The sequence below is a fragment of the Pelmatolapia mariae genome, linkage group LG18 (assembly GCF_036321145.2).
Source record: "Pelmatolapia mariae isolate MD_Pm_ZW linkage group LG18, Pm_UMD_F_2, whole genome shotgun sequence".
Classification (NCBI taxonomy): Eukaryota; Metazoa; Chordata; class Actinopteri; order Cichliformes; family Cichlidae; genus Pelmatolapia; species Pelmatolapia mariae.
Window position 1 is genome coordinate 26,673,547 of NC_086243.1, and position 17,274 is coordinate 26,690,820.

Genomic DNA, 17,274 nt, shown 5'->3' on the forward strand with positions numbered 1-17,274 from the left:
TCCTTTTGCACTTTCGTAAACATTTTTAACTTTGTCTTTGAGCCTGTTGTGAGTCTGCCAGTTATCTGTTTATCTTTGACAGATATGCTCTTATTTTAATTAGTTTATGAATCCACATATAGGCAATGATAAACAGCATTTTTCACATTTGATGTACATAACTAAAATGATTGTGTATAGGTCATAGTCAGCTTCATGCTCATGTGGAACCATCTGTTTAGACTGTAAGACTTAAAATGAAACTGCAATTGAGGTGTCACGGCTAGCGAGGCAAGCCGTGTGGAGTGAGAGAAGGACCCAAAGATGCAGGCACTGACTTAGATGAGAAGAGGGAGCTTTATTGACACGGGGTGAAAATACAGAGTGACACGGAGGTGGTGAGGACAAGAACTAAGAAGACTAAGGAGACACGGCTGAACCTAATTGGCATGACAAGACAGGGAGGCTACAAACTAAATACACTGACATTAGACACGGACCTTCACAATAAGACAGGAAACTCAACTCACATGCAAAGACACAGACACAGAGTCACAGGCTTTACACAGAGACCTGACTAAACTGGAACAGAGGGAACACACAGGCAGAGACACAGAAACAGAGAGAGCACAGAGTAAGATGAGGGGCAAGGGGCCCAGGATCTGGAATTACAAAACCAAAACACAGACAGCAATGATGCAGCAAATAAATAATAAACAACTCAGCACACTGGGTCACAGACCCAGGACCGTGACATGAGGTTTAAGTCTTACTGGTACTATGTTAACCTCAGCTGCATCCTACTGAAACCCTAATATCAATGTTGGGTCTGTTCCCACAAACCCCGCTAGTTCTAGAGACTTATTCATCATGAAAGAAAAACAAGGCAACAGCGTTCGATCGATTACTTGCGCAAGGGAGGCCTTTGGTCAAGAACCAGCTCTTGGAGCTCACGCTCCTAACCTGTCTCCAGCCCAAAGTCCTTCAAAGAGCAGCTTCCCTCGCAGCTATTTATTGAGAGACAGTTCACACAATAGTTTACAACACGTACCTCCCCTCTTAACCCCCCTTGGTTACAAAGACGAGGCACTGTGTGTGTTTGTGTGTGTGTGTGTGTGTGTGTGTGTGTGTGTGTATGTGTGTGTGTAGGTAGGTGTGTGTGTGTGTGTGTGTGTATGTAGGTGCCCTCCTGCTGATCAAAGGGTCATAAACCCTAAAAGCAGGGGGAACATCCTTGGTCATAAAGAGGGTAGTCTCCCCCACACCCAATGTATGGTTTACCATAGGTAACACAGTGAAACCATACAAAGGGCAGGAAGCTCTACCAAACATCAAACAGACCTCCACAAGGATGTTCCCTGTGATAAAACACTTCAGCCTCACAGTTAAACAATGTAGAAATGGATGGCAAGCATAAAAATGACAAACATTTAAGAATCCACTCTAACAATCACTTTATCAGCAAGTCTGTACATATGTAACATATCTCCTAAACACAGCTTTGCTAACATGATCATTTGTCTTTGGTCCAGTCATAAAGGGGGCGGATCTAGTTAGATGTCTTTGTCTCTCTTTGATGCCATTTGTGACACTGACACATGCCAAAGATACATTTGTATAGCTCAAATCACTTAAAAATAACCTTTTTATTACTTATTTTGTAAAAAATCATGACTGAAAAGCCTCTTTAAGCTATTTATTACTCACTGAAACATTTCTAATAAAAACTAAAAACGCTTCATTGAGCCAGCACAGAACAAAAGAAAAGGAACCACAAGGGTGGTCTGAGATAACGTTATGCTACTTCCTTCATTGCTCAGTTGAGAGAATCATGACTCGTGGTGTAGTCCTGCTTGCGCTGTTTTTGCTCTATATTATAGAATTACAGGGTAAGAACTTGCTATTTTTTTCCACAGCTACTGTGTTGTTATTTTTAAAGACCTTTTAGCAATAAAAATCAAATAACAAAAATTACTATGTTTTTAGTAATGTCGGTATTTTAGTCATGATGATAATCAAATTCAATATTATGCAGTTAAATGTAGTTTCTACTGAGATGTTCAGTTAGTAGTGTGAATATCTGCTCACATTTGTTGTTGGGGGATGGGAGGAACAAAAACAAATTAATACTGCTTTACTAGGATAATCTACTCAATATTAACATTGTTTTGTAATAATACAATGGTTAAAATGTAGTACTTAATGTACTTTAAAATACAAAGTAGCGATACAAATGAATCATGGAACACTTGTAGGTTATATATATTTGGTAATACTGTAAATATAAACAGAAATTTCTTTGAAAAACTTTATGAGAAGGAGACACCGCTCTCCCTCCCGCATTGTCGTTGTCGCGTTTTAGTCAGTGTGCCGCTTATGCCAGAATGCTGGTTATTATGTGTACTGTATCTTATATCTTCTTAAGTTATGCCTTACAGTTGGTATCACCCTGAGACTGCGGCATCACAGTAATTTGCCTCAGTGTCGTGATCTTCTCTTGATCCATCACTTACCTCAGCTAACTTGAAGCAAAAATATATTTATGATGATGCAAACTGAATTATAAAGAGCCTTAAATACAATTTGATCAGTCAATGTGTATCATAATCTCATTTTAGAGATATTACATAAATCTTCTCAATGCAAGAAAACAATGTCTAAGATTTTGCAAGTTATGGCATTAAATTAAATATGGAGTTATAGTTAATGTTTACATAATCTATGTTACTTTGCACCACCGTCCAGTCATTTGCTTTCACAAATCCTCAGCTAGTCCGTCATTATCAATTATGGGACAGTATTTTCTCCTCTCGTTTCATAGAGTATGACTGCAGTGCACCTATTGTTAAAGTTAAAGGAAACACTAAAGCTTCCTTTCCTTTGCAGCTGAACAGTTGAAACAATTCTTATTATGTCCACTACACAGATACTCATATAGCTCACTTCACTCATTTTGGAACCTTCCTAAGCAAAATGGACTATTCAAAATTACCCAACATGTTTCTTATTTTAGTAATCTTGCACAGATGAAATAAGGCAGTCCTAATTTTTTTTAAATGAGCACATTCCTGGGTTACTAAAGAAAGTAATCCCTTTCAGTATGTATCTGGTTGAACACCATGTTTAACCAGATGCAGTTTTTTTTGTCAAATATTTTAAAAACTAGTTTTGTCATGGTAGTTTAACTAGTTGATATGATCTTCATCCGTAGATTAAAAATAAATGGGTATCATCTTAATAGCAATGAAAATAAATCCAGTGTTTCATATATAAAGTAAACATGAACGTAACACAGCAATACCTATTGCTATATTCTGATAACTGTGGTAAGATGTTGTTATTGGCAGTATTGGATGGTGAGGTCTAACAGGACAAGCACAGAGGCCAAACGAACATTCACTGGTGCCATTTTTGTGTTATAGTGAATCTCTGCAAATGATCACAGAGCTGTTTTACAACAATTTGTAATTATTATTATTTTTTTAAGGAAGATGACAAAGTAATCTTTAATTCGCTAAGCCTTCAAGAAAAAGATTTATGAGTTTAATTGAAGCCACCTTAAAGGCCTGTGATACATAAAACATAGAATAAGATAAATTGATCTTATTTAAAAATAAAAACAAAAAAAAAACTGAAGCAATAATTAATGGTAAGACTTATGTAAACTGTTTTGTAGGGATGGAGTCCAAAAAACAGTAATTCCTGAGGTTATAGCTCAGGGAGATCAATGGGAGAGAAGCAGTCTAAAACTATATGAGAAGTTAATAAATTTGCTGAACAGCCATGGGAAGGCTGTGATAAATAATTTTTTAATTTTAGTATTTTATTTATAAAGATAGTCATAAATTCATTACAGAAGTAATACAAGGCTCAACAGAGCTCTGACTCTTTTCAACGTTGTAGCCTACCCAACAAAGAAATTTGTAATCATTTCTTATTTTTCCAGCTAGATATTTTTTGTTTTTCACAGTAAACTAGTTTATCAGACAACGGTCTTCCAAATTACTGGAAAGCCACTTCCTTTTTAGGTTCTTACTTATAAATTGTATGAATGAATCAATCAATCCTGGATCCAGAGTATTCTGGTATAGTCAGTGAGGCTCCAGCACCATTAATAAGATAACTGATGTCTGTGGGAGTAAAGTTTTGGTAGCTGCTCTGCATTTTTCCGGCATATAACAATGAAAACAATCAAAGTGGAATAACTTCCTTAAATCAGATTAAAACACTTTATACTTTTTGTTCATTCATTTTAAGGGTATTTTGTTTTCTGGTTCATTGTCTGTGGTTTGTGGTCTCTGTGGGAATGGGATCTTGGTGGGCATTTCACGAGGACATACATGTAAGTAATGCTGCATATCTGTTTCCCCCCTCTCAACTCTGCATAGATATATTCTGGGTGGTTTCCTAGACAAGACTGCTTTTTTCAAAGACAAAAAGCAATTGGATGTGACTATACAATAATAAAAATAATCAAACAAACAAATAAATAATAATAAATAATAATACAAAGCTGCATTTGATTTAAGAGGATTGTTATTGCATGCTCACTATTCTGATGTTCTGTCATGGTCTCAGGCTTTTGAATTTTTCTGATATCATATTTCTTTGGTTTTTAAAGTGTGATTTATGCTTGAGTATGATGAGTATGATATTGTTTCTTGGTGCTTCTGAGTTTGTTATTTTTCTTTTGTCCTTGGTTCCTCATTAGATGATGTTGATTTCCTTCTGTCTTCAGTCTGTCCCAGTCTTATGTCCGTGTTTTGCCTTCTGTCTGTGTCAAGTTCAGTGTCTGGGCCAGTCTTGGTCATTTTCTGCTTCACTTTGGTGACCTGTTGTCGCTTGTGTTTTGTATTTAGTTCTACTTCCCAAATCTAAATTTCTTCCTGTTCCCTGGTTATTCTGTGTATGTGTATTGATTTTGTCAGTCTCCCTTTGTGCATTGTTGTCATTCCTTGCAGCATGTTTCTACCTTACGTTCAGCAATAAAGCTGCCTTTTAGTTTACCTCTAGTTTTCAACTTCTGCATTTGGGTCCGACTCTGCCTGCCACACAGTGAGCACTGATGTGTTTGTTTTTCTGTTCTTTTAGGGCTCAAGCATGTGTATCGGCTGCATGGACAGGACTTACTCTTGGATGTAAATAAACCTCAACTTGACCCAAAGACAGATTTTCACTGGAAGTTTAATTCCACATACTATGTTGGTAAAATCAGTTATGGAAAAGATCCAATATTGGATGACAACTATGAAAGAAGGGCTAAGCTCTATATACAAAATTACTCTTTGCTATTAATGAATATACAACGAAACGACAGTGGAGATTATATTGCAATTGTAGTTAAAGGAACAGAGAAAAGAATAGCTGAATACAAGGTCATTGTTCAAGGTCGGTTTCTTTTTCATTATTATTTTGAAATGTTCACACATCATAGACCGGTTTTAAATACTTACACACCTCTTGTTTCCCAGATCCAGTGACTCCTGCTGAGCTGACAGTGCAAGCTGTGTCCAAGAGCTCAGACTCCTGTAACCTCACTGTGACCTGCAGCACAGTGGACTTTAACATCAGCAGCAGTTTTAGATGTGATGGCAAAAACTGCTCTCAGGCAGAGGAAAAGGATTTGAATGCCACAAAAATGTTTTCCTCTCTAATTGTTTACCTGCAGCAAGACACCATTTACTGTAATCACAGCAACAAAGTGAGCTGGAATCAGACCATGAAGGTGCTCAAATCTTACTGTGAAACAAAGACAGGTAAGAATAAAGGTCATAGTAATAGTAACTAAAATTACCACCTTTTCAAAGGCCTTTCTTTGTGGCATTTGCATGTTCTTCCCATGTCTATGTGGGTTCTCTTAATTACCCCAGCTTCCTCCTACAATCAAAAGACATGTAATTACAGTGGCTTGCAAAAGTATTCGGCCCCCTTGAACTTTTCCACATTTTGTCACATTACAGCCACAAACATGAATCAATGTCATTGGAATTCCACGTGAAAGACCAATACAAAGTGGTGTACACGTGAGAAGTGGAACGAAAATCATACATGATTCCAAACATTTTTTACAAATAAATAACTGAAAAGTGGGGTGTGCGTAATTATTCAGCCCCCTGAGTCAATACTTTGTAGAACCACCTTTTGCTGCAATTACAGCTGCCAGTCCTTTAGGGTATGTCTCTACCAGCTTTGCACATCTAGAGACTGAAATCCTTGCCCATTCTTCTTTGCAAAACAGCTCCAGCTCAGTCAGATTATATGGACAGTGTTTGTGAACAGCAGTTTTCAGATCTTGCCACAGATTCTCGATTGGATTTGGATCTGGACTTTGACTGGGCCATTCTAACACATGGATATGTGACAAAATGTGGAAAAGTTCAAGGGGGCCGAATACTTTTGCAAGCCACTGTAGGTCGGTTAAGTTATCTGGTGATTCCAAACTGAATTTAGGCATGACTGACTGACTGTTAATGGTTGTCAAAAAAAAAGAAAAAAGAAAAAGCAAACTGTCACAACCATATATACGTCATTTTATACTGTAGTGATCAGTAAAACATTTGCTCATGTTCTAAATCTTTTTTTTTTTTTTTTTTTAAATAAATCCCAGTACTGAATTTGGTCAGAATTTCTGTAATATAATATTTTACTTTCTTCACAGTTGCCAGTTTAGCCACCATAATTACAGCTTCAGTGTGTGTTTCCTTGTTGACTGTCTTCATTACCTTTGGAACATGGAAACTCCTAAAATGTAAGTTCCCGTGGTGTTTCTTTTCAGCAACATCAGTAAACATACGGTTACGGTGTAACCTTGGTTCTCTTAGTGAGAGACTATCGCTCCACACCGTTACATATGCCATATGTACGGGGTACGACCCCCATTGGTCAAGGGGTGTGGATATTTCTTTAAGACACTCCGGCACGCCCGGCTACACCCCACAGCTTACGTATAAAACAGCTGTGCGGACGTGACACCAGTGATAGTTTGATCGGAACGCGTCTCCGAGTGGCCTCACCGTAACCGTACGTTCTCTAGCATATTGAGACTATCTCTCCACACCGTTACATATTCCATATGTACGGGGTAACTCTGTAAGACACCCTGCGAGGAGACAGTGCACCGCCGACAGTGAAGGTGCCGGGACTCAGTGACAACGCACCAATAGAGACACCACCCTGGTCAGGGCTTCGCAATGCGAAGGCCGAGCCACTGGGTGGAGGCAGCAGTCTGCAGATGCTAGACTGGCCTGAATCGGTTGTGCAGGACACAGGACCGCAAGTGATTGGCCTCTCAAGGTCAGCCCGGGAACCGCGAGGCAGACCGCCAGGGACGCAGCACACTGAGCTGCCAAGTAGCATCCCGCTGGTTGCATAGGCCTACGACATGTGGGCAATGCCAGACAGAGAGTCGGCGCTACAGGCTGGAGAACTCTCACTCGCCACAGCAAGGTCCGACTAGCGTGTACGCCGGCGAAGCGGGCAACACGCCAGGAGAACACAGCCAGCAACCGCAGGTGAAGCTTGGGATGTGACCCGTCCATCCTCAAAGCCAAAGCCACCCCGAGCTGTGAACTCGCAGTGAGACACTCGAGGTCAGACACATAGCCCCAGCTACTGGGCGTCCCCGTGCTGGCCGTGTAAGTCCGTGACACACAGGCAAACCCGCGACTCGCAGGTCGCCCCAGGGCCAAGCGGCACAACACACTTGCTGGCTGGCTTATCAGACACAGCGAGGCCCGGCCAACATGTAATGGGCAAAGCGCCTGCAGGGAGCCTGGCGCTGCGGGCTGGAGAACACTCACTCGCTGGCTGAGGATCAGACACAGCGAGGTCCAGCTGGCACGTAAACCGGCGAAGCACGGGCAATACGCCAGGGGAACACAGCCTGCAGCTGCAGCAGCAGCAGCAGCAGCGGCGGCTTAAGCTGCAGTCAGAGTCGAGAAGCCGCCCCACTCGAGCAATGACAGGAGCCCTGCTGGACGTGTGAACCGCGCACTGCGGGCAACATGCCAGACAGAACAGGCTACACTAGGCTAGAGAACACTCACTCGCTGGCTGAGCATCAGACACAATGAGGTCCAGCTGGCGCGTAAACCGGCGAAGCGCGGGCAATACGCCAGGGGAACACAGCCTGCAGTTGCAGCAGTAGCAGCAGCAGCAGCAGCAGCAGCTGCAGCGGCGGCGGCGGCGGCTTAGCTGCGATCAGAGCCGAGAAGCCGCCCCAATCGAGGAACGACAGGAGCCCTGCTGGCCATGTGAACCGCGCACTGCGGGCAACACGCCAGACAGGACAGGCTACACTAGGCTGGAGAATGCCACTCGCCACAGCGAGGTGCGACTGGCGTGTAAGCCGGCAAACGCGGGCGACACGCCAGGGCAACACAGCCTACCAAGCCACTCGAACACAGCAGTTGGCTATCGCTGTGACAGCAGCCCGCGATATGCGGATGACGCCCCAGAAGGGAAGGCGGAGCCGCCAGCTGGAAAAGTCAAGTCACAGCAGATCCCTGCCTGGCACTAGGAGTGACACAGTGCCAGGGAGAGAGAGCGTGTTGCAGCAGCTCGGCCACTCAGTGGATGGCCGAGGTAGGACGAGGCCCAGGGCCTGTCCCAGGAGTAGAGCAGCTGACCTGCACCATCCACGACAGGGGAGGTGCTGGTGGCTCAGGCCACTGAGGGCCCAAGTGGGAGCAACCCAAAGTTCATCACTAGGGCATAGCAAGCACTCTGCGGTGTCTATAGACAGGGGGCCAGCAGAGGGGGCCTGATGAGACACTAACGGACAGACAGGAGGTGTCAGTTCACTGAGCGGGCACCTGCTGGCCATGTGACCCGCAATACAGGGGCAACCCACTAGACAGAGAGCCAGCGCTGCGTGCTGGAAAACACCCGACTGACGTATCAGACACAACGAGGTCCGACTGGTGTGTGAGTCGGTGAACCACGGGCTATACGCCAGAGGAAAACAGCCCTCAGCAGCAGTACAGCTGCAAAGACGTAGGGCCAAGGCAGGGATGCGACCTGTAGGGTCCATCCAACCACGGAGCCGCCCAGCAGTCTGCAGACGGGGGGGGGGGGGGGGGGGGCTGGCAGTCCAGCCCGCTGAAGGCCAAGCGGGGACTTAACCCAAAGGTCTGCCCCAGGGCTAAGCGGTCGCTAGTGCTGTCCGCAGACAGGGGAGCAGCAGGAGTGAACTTCGAAATGAGACACTCGTGCACAGCGCTGCAGGCTGGAGAACACTCACTCGCCGGCTGAAGAATCAGACACAGCGAGGCCCGGCTGGCGTTTAAACTGGCGAAGCGCGGGCAATACGCCAGGGGAACACAGCCAGGAGCTGCAGCAGCTGATATGCCAGAGAGAACCCAGCTAAAAAAGGCTGGAGAACGCACACTCACCGCAGCGAGGCCCAACTGGCGCGTAAGCAGGCGAATGCGGGCAACACGCCAGGGGGAGACAGCCCGGAGCTGCAGTGCAGTCAGGGACTTGACTCGCCGGGAGTGGCAGCTCACTGAGCGGGCCCCTCCGGCCACGTGGACCTGCAGCATTTGGGCAACGTGCCAGACAGTGAGCCAGCACTGCAGGCCGGAGAGCTGTCAACCGCAAGCCGAGCTGTCAGACGCAGCGAGGTCCGACTGGCGTATGAAGCCGGCGAAGCATGGGCAACAGGCCAGGGGAACATAGCCTGCAGCAGTGCTGGCCACTAGGCCCAACTCAAAGGATGTCAGGAGGGAGGAGGGCGGCTGGAGGACAGCTGAGCCTAGGCGCAGAGTCCTCCCCGCCTCAACTGAACACGGCCATCTCCGCACGCCCGCATAGGCCCCTCAGCTTCTTCATAGCAAGGTGGCCGCAGGGTAGACAGGCAGTTCCATCAGGCAACCCTGGTCGGCTGACCGGAGCCAAGCGACACGCCAGACAGGCTAACAGGCTGGAATGCAACTTGCAGGTCGGCTAACGATTAGCTGGCACGAACCGTAGCATAATTTCCCACTGTTTATTCCCCACGGTGTTAAGCAGGCCAACAGCGAAAGCTTGGAATGCTGAAGCAGTATCCCCTCTGTGTTAACACACATAGCAGCCGAGCTGCACAGTGCCAAGGCGACTGCGTATGCTTGAACGCTGAAGCCGTGTCCCTGCTGTGTTTCCTCACTGTAGCCGAGTTACTTGCTAGCCGGCAGCTGCACAGCGTGGTCCGTCCGGCGCATAAGTCTGTTTTTTTCAAGGCGATATGCCGGGGAAGGGGGACCAACCAAGGGAAAGCAAGGGCCAGCTAGGGGGGAACCAAGCTAAGGTATACCAGGGGAATACCGGGGAACACCAGGGCATACAGGGGGAATACCGGGGCTACCAGGGGAAAGGCAGCGCCCACGGAGGATGCCGAAGCACGCTCCTGACGGACGCACATTCATACAGCACTCTCAAGGCACTCACTCACTCACTCACTCACTCACACACACACACACACACACACACACAACACAAGTGGAGATCAAACGATCACCGGTGTCACGTCCGCACAGCTGTTTTATACGTAAGCTGTGGGGCGTAGCCGGGCGTGCCGAGTGTCTTAAAGAAATATCCACACGCCACGACCAAGGGGGGGGGTCGTACCCCGTACATATGGAATATGTAACGGTGTGGAGAGATAGTCTCGATATGCTAGAGAACTGCTACTACTTAAAGTACACACAAATTACATTTTGAATTCAAGCATACACTTTATACAAATACACATTTGTCATGTGATTAGGTAACTTTTAAATGTGTTCATTTGATCTCAAATGAGATTTAAAAAGTAAATTAAAAAGGAATAACAATCTTAAGTAAATAATAACAAAGCCATAATAATTATAAAACAAAGGTGGACAAAGTGCTCAGAAGGAAATTATTAATTTTCTCTTTTTCCTTCCCCCTTTGAAAAAAGAAGTCAAAGACCACTGGAAAGAATGACAGGGCGTGGCTGGGAAAAAGGTCCCCAGCTGTGCCAGTGTACTTGTTAAATTATAGACTTCCCTGGTTTTAGTTGCTATCCAGTCTTTAAGTCTGACGTCATTAGCCGTTTCCGGGTCCAAACTCAGCTTCTGGTCCCAGCTTCTGCTTCTTTTAAAACTTGCTTTTGGTTAATTTTTTGGTTTTATGTTTTAACTTGTGTGAAGCACTTTGTGATGTTTGTCTTGAAGGGTATTTACAAATAAAATTTTATTTTGCTTTACAAAGTCAAACGAACACTGCGGCATCACTGAGAGTTACAAATTGTCTAAATTCTTTCGTCTGTAATGAAATGATCAGTGTGGCTGCTTTACCAGATGGAACAATGAAGTTAACATCCAGTCATCCACGAAAACAGAATTTATGAAGTTTAACAGAGTTCAAAGTTAGTGTGCTAGTTTCCATCTAAAGAGGAGAACAACTGAGATAATTCATCCACAATATGAGGTTCGTCATTAATATACTGCTGCATGGGTTGGGCTGTAGTTACATCGTAAAAACAAAAACAACAACAACAACAACAACTCAACTTTAAAACCTGCTGATGATAAATAGTGGTAATAAAAACTCACTGATCAATTGAACAAGATACAAAGAATTAAAATATGTTAACAACACAATAGCCTTAATAAACGCAGAGTAGTTTGGACCCGGAAGTAGGGTTCATACGTCATCACTTAACAACCGACTGTTTAGCTTAAATAGGATATTTGCCACTAGACTTGAGCAAAGACCGTTAAATCAGAGTGTGACCATTGTAAAAAATTGGATCCGCTACTCTTGGTCAACAGTCACTTAATTTCCGTGTGTGTGATACAGAAGAAGTCAGTGACCTGCCACTGCGGCTAACATCTTGGTGTCATGTTTAGGCTGTATGCAGGTATGGAGGACCCACAGTGCAGACTCTGGAGACAAATTGGGCGTTTCTCAATATGCGTACTTGTGCGTACTTGCGTTCTCGTGTACTCGTGATATGTCATCAGTCGGAGACCAAGTACTGTTCCAATTCGAAGTACACATCACGCCGAGAACGCGAAAAAGTCCCGGATGTGTTCTCGATCCGCCCGTTTTATCGAGCATGCATCGGTGTAGACTTGGGACAGCTAAATATCCCAGAATGCATTTCGTCCAAAACTCAACAGCAGACTCCCGGCACATCGTTTCCAACCCCCCCCCCCCCAAACCGCTCGCGGACTTCTCACTACTCAGGTTAAAGAAACCCCAGCAGCTGTCTATAGTATTGAGTGTCCACTAGAATAGAAATAAAAGCGTTCTAACATCTCACCTGCTTGTTTTTATTAAGGTATGTACACGTATGTACATGTACACTATTTTTATTAATAGAGGTTTCACTACTGAGGTTAACAATGATATATAAGTCACTTAGATCACTTCTAAATGTTGATGTTTGGTTTATTTCAGTGTTTTATTTGTTCCTGAGTAAACTGGTTTGGCTGTGATTAAAGTTAAGCTTCATAACATGTTACTTACAGTTAAATTAAGAGGGGACGGCAGTAAAAACTCCGGACCTGTGACATCATCACGTACGCTGGTGTTCCGACTGTACAAATCACGAGTCCGTGCTCGCGTACTTGAGAATTGAGAAACGGCCCACGAGTCCGTGCTCGCGTTCTCGGCGGGTACGTACTCCCGTGCGTTCTCGGCGGGTACGTAGTCACCGAGAACGCGAGTACGTACTCGCGTACTTGGGCATTGATAAACGGCCATTGTGAACTCAAAAGGCAGGCTGGAACACAGCTGGGGCAAATCAGGGCTGACGAGACAAAGGAAGCAAAACCAGATACATTAACATGAGACACGGACTTTCAAAGTAAAATAGGAAACATAGCACAGAGACGCTGACTTGACAAGGGGATAAAGCAGACAGGAGAGACAGCAACTATGGATCACAGACAGAAAACCAGAAGACTAAAACTCTAACAAAACCCACATAGAGAACCTACACTTAAAATAATCCAGCAACCCATAAGACAAAGAACACGGACTATAAAGAAATAAACAAAATCAAAGAACCAAAAACACAAAACACGGGGCAAAGACCCAGGCACCCTAACACTTGGGGCTTTGTCAGTCACTTGTCTCCCCCAGTCAGAAGCTTCTACTGGGGTGCATCTATTTCTAACAGTAATTATGCCCATTCATGTTACCAAAGGATGCCACTTCCTTCACAAACACTGTTTAAATAAAACTAACTTGTATAAAGCCTTTGTAGGGCAGGCAGTATTTCAGTTATTTTCTATTTGCCAAAATTTGTGTCCCCTGTGCACCACCTGTGTGTACCAAAATTATCTGAAGAAGAAAAAAAAAAGGAACAAAAAAATATTGTTTTTATTAGCTTTAAGTCGTTTAAGTCATTACTCATTAGAAACAACTGAAATTTGCACTGCCTATGTAAATATGCACTTTCTTAATATATCCTTCTCAATTCCAAATTGAAAAGTTTAATATTTTGAGATATTTATCAGTCTGGAGATTGAGTAAATGATGATCAGTAGACTTAGTTTTAAAATTAGCTGTGAACTGTAGGGATTGAATTGGTGAAACATTTTTGTAGATGAATGACTTTCAGGGTTTTATGGATCTCCACAGCAGAAATGAGTCCCTTGTCCCTTGGAAAGGCAGTACAGGACTGAAAAATTGGCCATTTGCTGGCAAGATTCTGGTTTTAAACGATCTTTTGTTATCTGCCTACTCTTTAACTCTCCAGCATTTTTCAATATCAAGGAGCCCACTTTAAAAAAGAATGGTGTCATGTTTGTTTATTTAAAGAAGGATGTTTTGGACTTTGTTCATTATTAGACTCCATTAGTTCCAGATAAACCTTTTCTGCATTATAAATGGATATAATTCAAACTACTCAAACATTATATAAGAGGATAAATGTCGGTGCTGAATTGATATGTAACGTATACTCTGTAAATACGTGGGAATAATGGTGCCGTCATCACAATAGTATGCAGCTGTTTGTTGTTGTTGTTGTTGTTGTTGTTGTTGTTGTTGTTGTTGTTGTTTGGGAATTTTGGGACTATGACAAGTTCCATAGGCATGTTTCTAAACACTGCATTTCTTTCTATCCAAGAGTGAAAGCTGTAAAAATATGAAAATCACTTTGCCTGCAAAGAGGGATGAGTTTTTTCTTTTTTTTCTTCTTTTTTAAAGCAGACTGATCTGTTTACAGTCTACTGGCAGAACAGGGTTGTATCAAAGTTCTATGCAACAATGAGTTAACATACAAAATCTGGAATTAATCTTATTCTGTTTTAGTCCACTATATCGCTTCTGTTTAGCTACAGCAAGATAATTTTTTTGTGTAAACACTTTAATAAGGACATAAAATTTCCCTTGTAAAATATAAATTTCAAGCAAGTCAATCTATTTTTTATGACTGACTTACAGATAAAGGTAGAAGAGGGAACCAGGAAAATACTATATATGCAGTTCCTGAGGTAAGCATTTTTTTTTTTGAAAAAAAAGAAAAAACTGTCCCACTACAGCAAAACTGTACAAACAAATTATTTAATTGTGAGGAATTAAATTATTGAAAACAGATTTGTTTCTGAACAAAATCCTTTTAATTTTAAACTGAACTGAAATCCACACTTCTGGATTTCATAAGTCTACAACTACACATGAGCAAACATTGTTTCACAAACTACTTTCTAAACTCAACCCCATCTTTCTACACCAACTGTTCCATCTAGTCTACTGATGCAGATCCAACCGTATGCTTCTTGCCACATTTAGACATCACTGTTTGTGATATTTTCTTCCTGGGTTATTGTTGTATAAACATGCAAGATAAATTTTAAATTTCCTTAACAAAGCACTTGTGATTTATTTGCAGGAGATCACGCCAGGCCAGACTCAAAATCAGACTCCCTCACGACATGAATCATGTAATTCTCCAACATCTACTTATGCTTTGGTGGCGTTTCATACTGGACAAAAATCTGAAAACATCCCTCAGCCAGAGACGGTGTATGCTCAGGTTGACAGAGCTGCAAAGCCCAATTCTACAGTTCAACAACAAACACCCAGACCTGAAGAAAACCAATAACTGTATTTATAATGATCAACAGTGTTGCCTGATCATATGTGTAAAATGTGGATGTTCATGTTACTGTGATCAAGAGAGAAACATGTTAATCAGAAGGGAAATGAGTCTGTTCACTCACATGTAGCTCAGTTTAGACACGAGAGGCTGGTTGCTGAGTGATATTGTGGTCTAACTTAAAGGTAGCTGGATATTTCTCTTAATTTGAATTAGCAGAGAAAGTTGGCCCTGTTTTTATTCTTTAAAAGTCTTGTTTTTGAGAAAATTAAATGGTCACAGAGTTTACAGACATACCAACAGAGAAGGTAGAGTCAGCTGAGAACCAATGAGTCTATGCACATACAGGCTATTTTGCAATATCTACAATATTTAGTGTGCACTGTTGTTACATTAATAACATTAAATTCAATTTGTAACAGAAATCTAATGCAGTTCTCTTTAACTTTAAAAATGCTGTAAGATGAACCAGTCTTGAAAATGTGAAACTATCTATAACTGGGTAAAAATGGCAGAGTTCTCAAAGAGGAGGAGAATACATGAACAGTACATGTAAGTCTTAAAAAATGAGATGCCAATTTATAAGGATGCATTTAAACTTGAAACTATTCAAAGGCAGATAAGGTAACATCCCTTTTATCACACTGAGCTGCACACGTAATCATACAGATAAATACACTAATAAATTAGTCTATTTGGAATAAATTACCAATGGCCATTTTTCCAGACTTATAAAAAATGTCATGTGGTTGTGAAAAAAGAGTAACCGTACGTGTATAGTCTGTATGGGCTTTTTTGCAGTTGTGGCAGTGATGGAGAAAACAGTAAAGCAATTTTTTCTTTATTTTTTATTTGTCTAGTCAGACTGACTGCTGTAATGATGTGTTTTCTTTGTAGAGGTTGAAACAATAAAGAGATGAACATCAAGCCAGTTTGAGAGACTTTAATACATGTATGTGGGTGCCTCTAGCATGCAAAAAGGAAGAACAACATGACACTTTTAACTACAGTATATAGTGGCTTGCAAAAGTATTCGGCCCCCTTGAACTTTTCCACATTTTGTCACATTACAGCCACAAACATGAATCAATTTTATTGGAATTCTACGTGAAAGACCAATACAAAGTGGTGTACACGTGAGAAGTGGAACGAAAATCATACATGATTCCAAACATATTTTACCAATAAATAACTGCAAAGTGGGGTGTGCGTAATTATTCAGCCCTCTTTGGTCTGAGTGCAGTCAGTTGCCCATAGACATTGCCTGATGAGTGCTAATGACTAAATAGAGTGCGCCTGTGTGTAATCTAATGTCAGTACAAATACAGCTGCTCTGTGACGACCTCAGAAGCCACTGTATATAGTGTCCATCCCCTTTGTCCATACATATCCGGGAGATCGTGGCACCTGTATGATAACTCATATCTCCTAAAGGTCACTGATCACATGCTTCCCACTTATCTTTGGATGTCTGTAAATGCACCTGAAAGTATATGTCACATGAACCACATGAAACCAGATGCATCTAACACTAATTATGAGTGCATAGGTAGGTGTGTGTGTGTGTGTGTGTGTACACTTCTCAGTTTCAATTGGATTCAGTTGTTTCTTCACAGATGTGAGACAAGCCTCTGTGTTCTTTTTGATCAGCTGTGGGTTTCTCCTTGAACTCTCCCATGGATGCCACTTTTTCTCAGTCTCTTTGTTTTGTTGAATCATGAACTCTGGCCTTTACTGAGACATGTGAAGCTTGGAGATCTTTAATGTTGTTCTGGGTTCTTTTGTGACCTCTTTGGTGTGCTCTTGGAGTAATATTGGTTGGCTGGTCACTCCTGGGAACATTCAGCTCTGTTCCAGGTCTTCTCCAGTTGTGCATAATGGCTTGAAGATATGCGTAGCTTATTTGACAGTTTAGAAATGTGTTAGGTAGGATGTAGAATTATTGTAGAGACACTGACACTGCCCTTGATGTAATAAAGGCCTGAGTGTGTCATAAACATAGGAGTAGATTTCTAGGAGACCCTCCCCCACTTCAGCTGTGAAAGTAAGACAAAGAGAAGTTGATGCTGAGTGGAAATTCCCCAGGGGATACCTGAGTGGGGGTCTCAGTGTTTCTTCTGCCCTCAGCTGAATGTCCCTATCCAGCTTATGCAGAGAGCTAAACATTAACTGGCTTCAGTAAACACTCAGGAAACCGTGTGGCATTCTTCAGAGCTTTACTGATCCATATTTTTCATTTT

The 17,274-nt window shown here is 42.6% G+C and overlaps 1 protein-coding gene across 1 annotated transcript; it reads left to right on the top strand.

The window, feature by feature from the left end:
* The first annotated feature begins 1,810 nt into the window (after positions 1 to 1,810).
* Positions 1,811 to 17,274, top strand: LOC134617089 (uncharacterized). Its single transcript, XM_063462261.1, has 6 exons — positions 1,811 to 1,868; positions 5,071 to 5,367; positions 5,451 to 5,735; positions 6,638 to 6,727; positions 14,380 to 14,429; positions 14,828 to 17,274. Exons 1-6 carry the CDS (start codon positions 1,811 to 1,813, stop codon positions 15,038 to 15,040), a joined length of 993 nt encoding a protein of 330 aa, XP_063318331.1. The 3' UTR covers positions 15,041 to 17,274.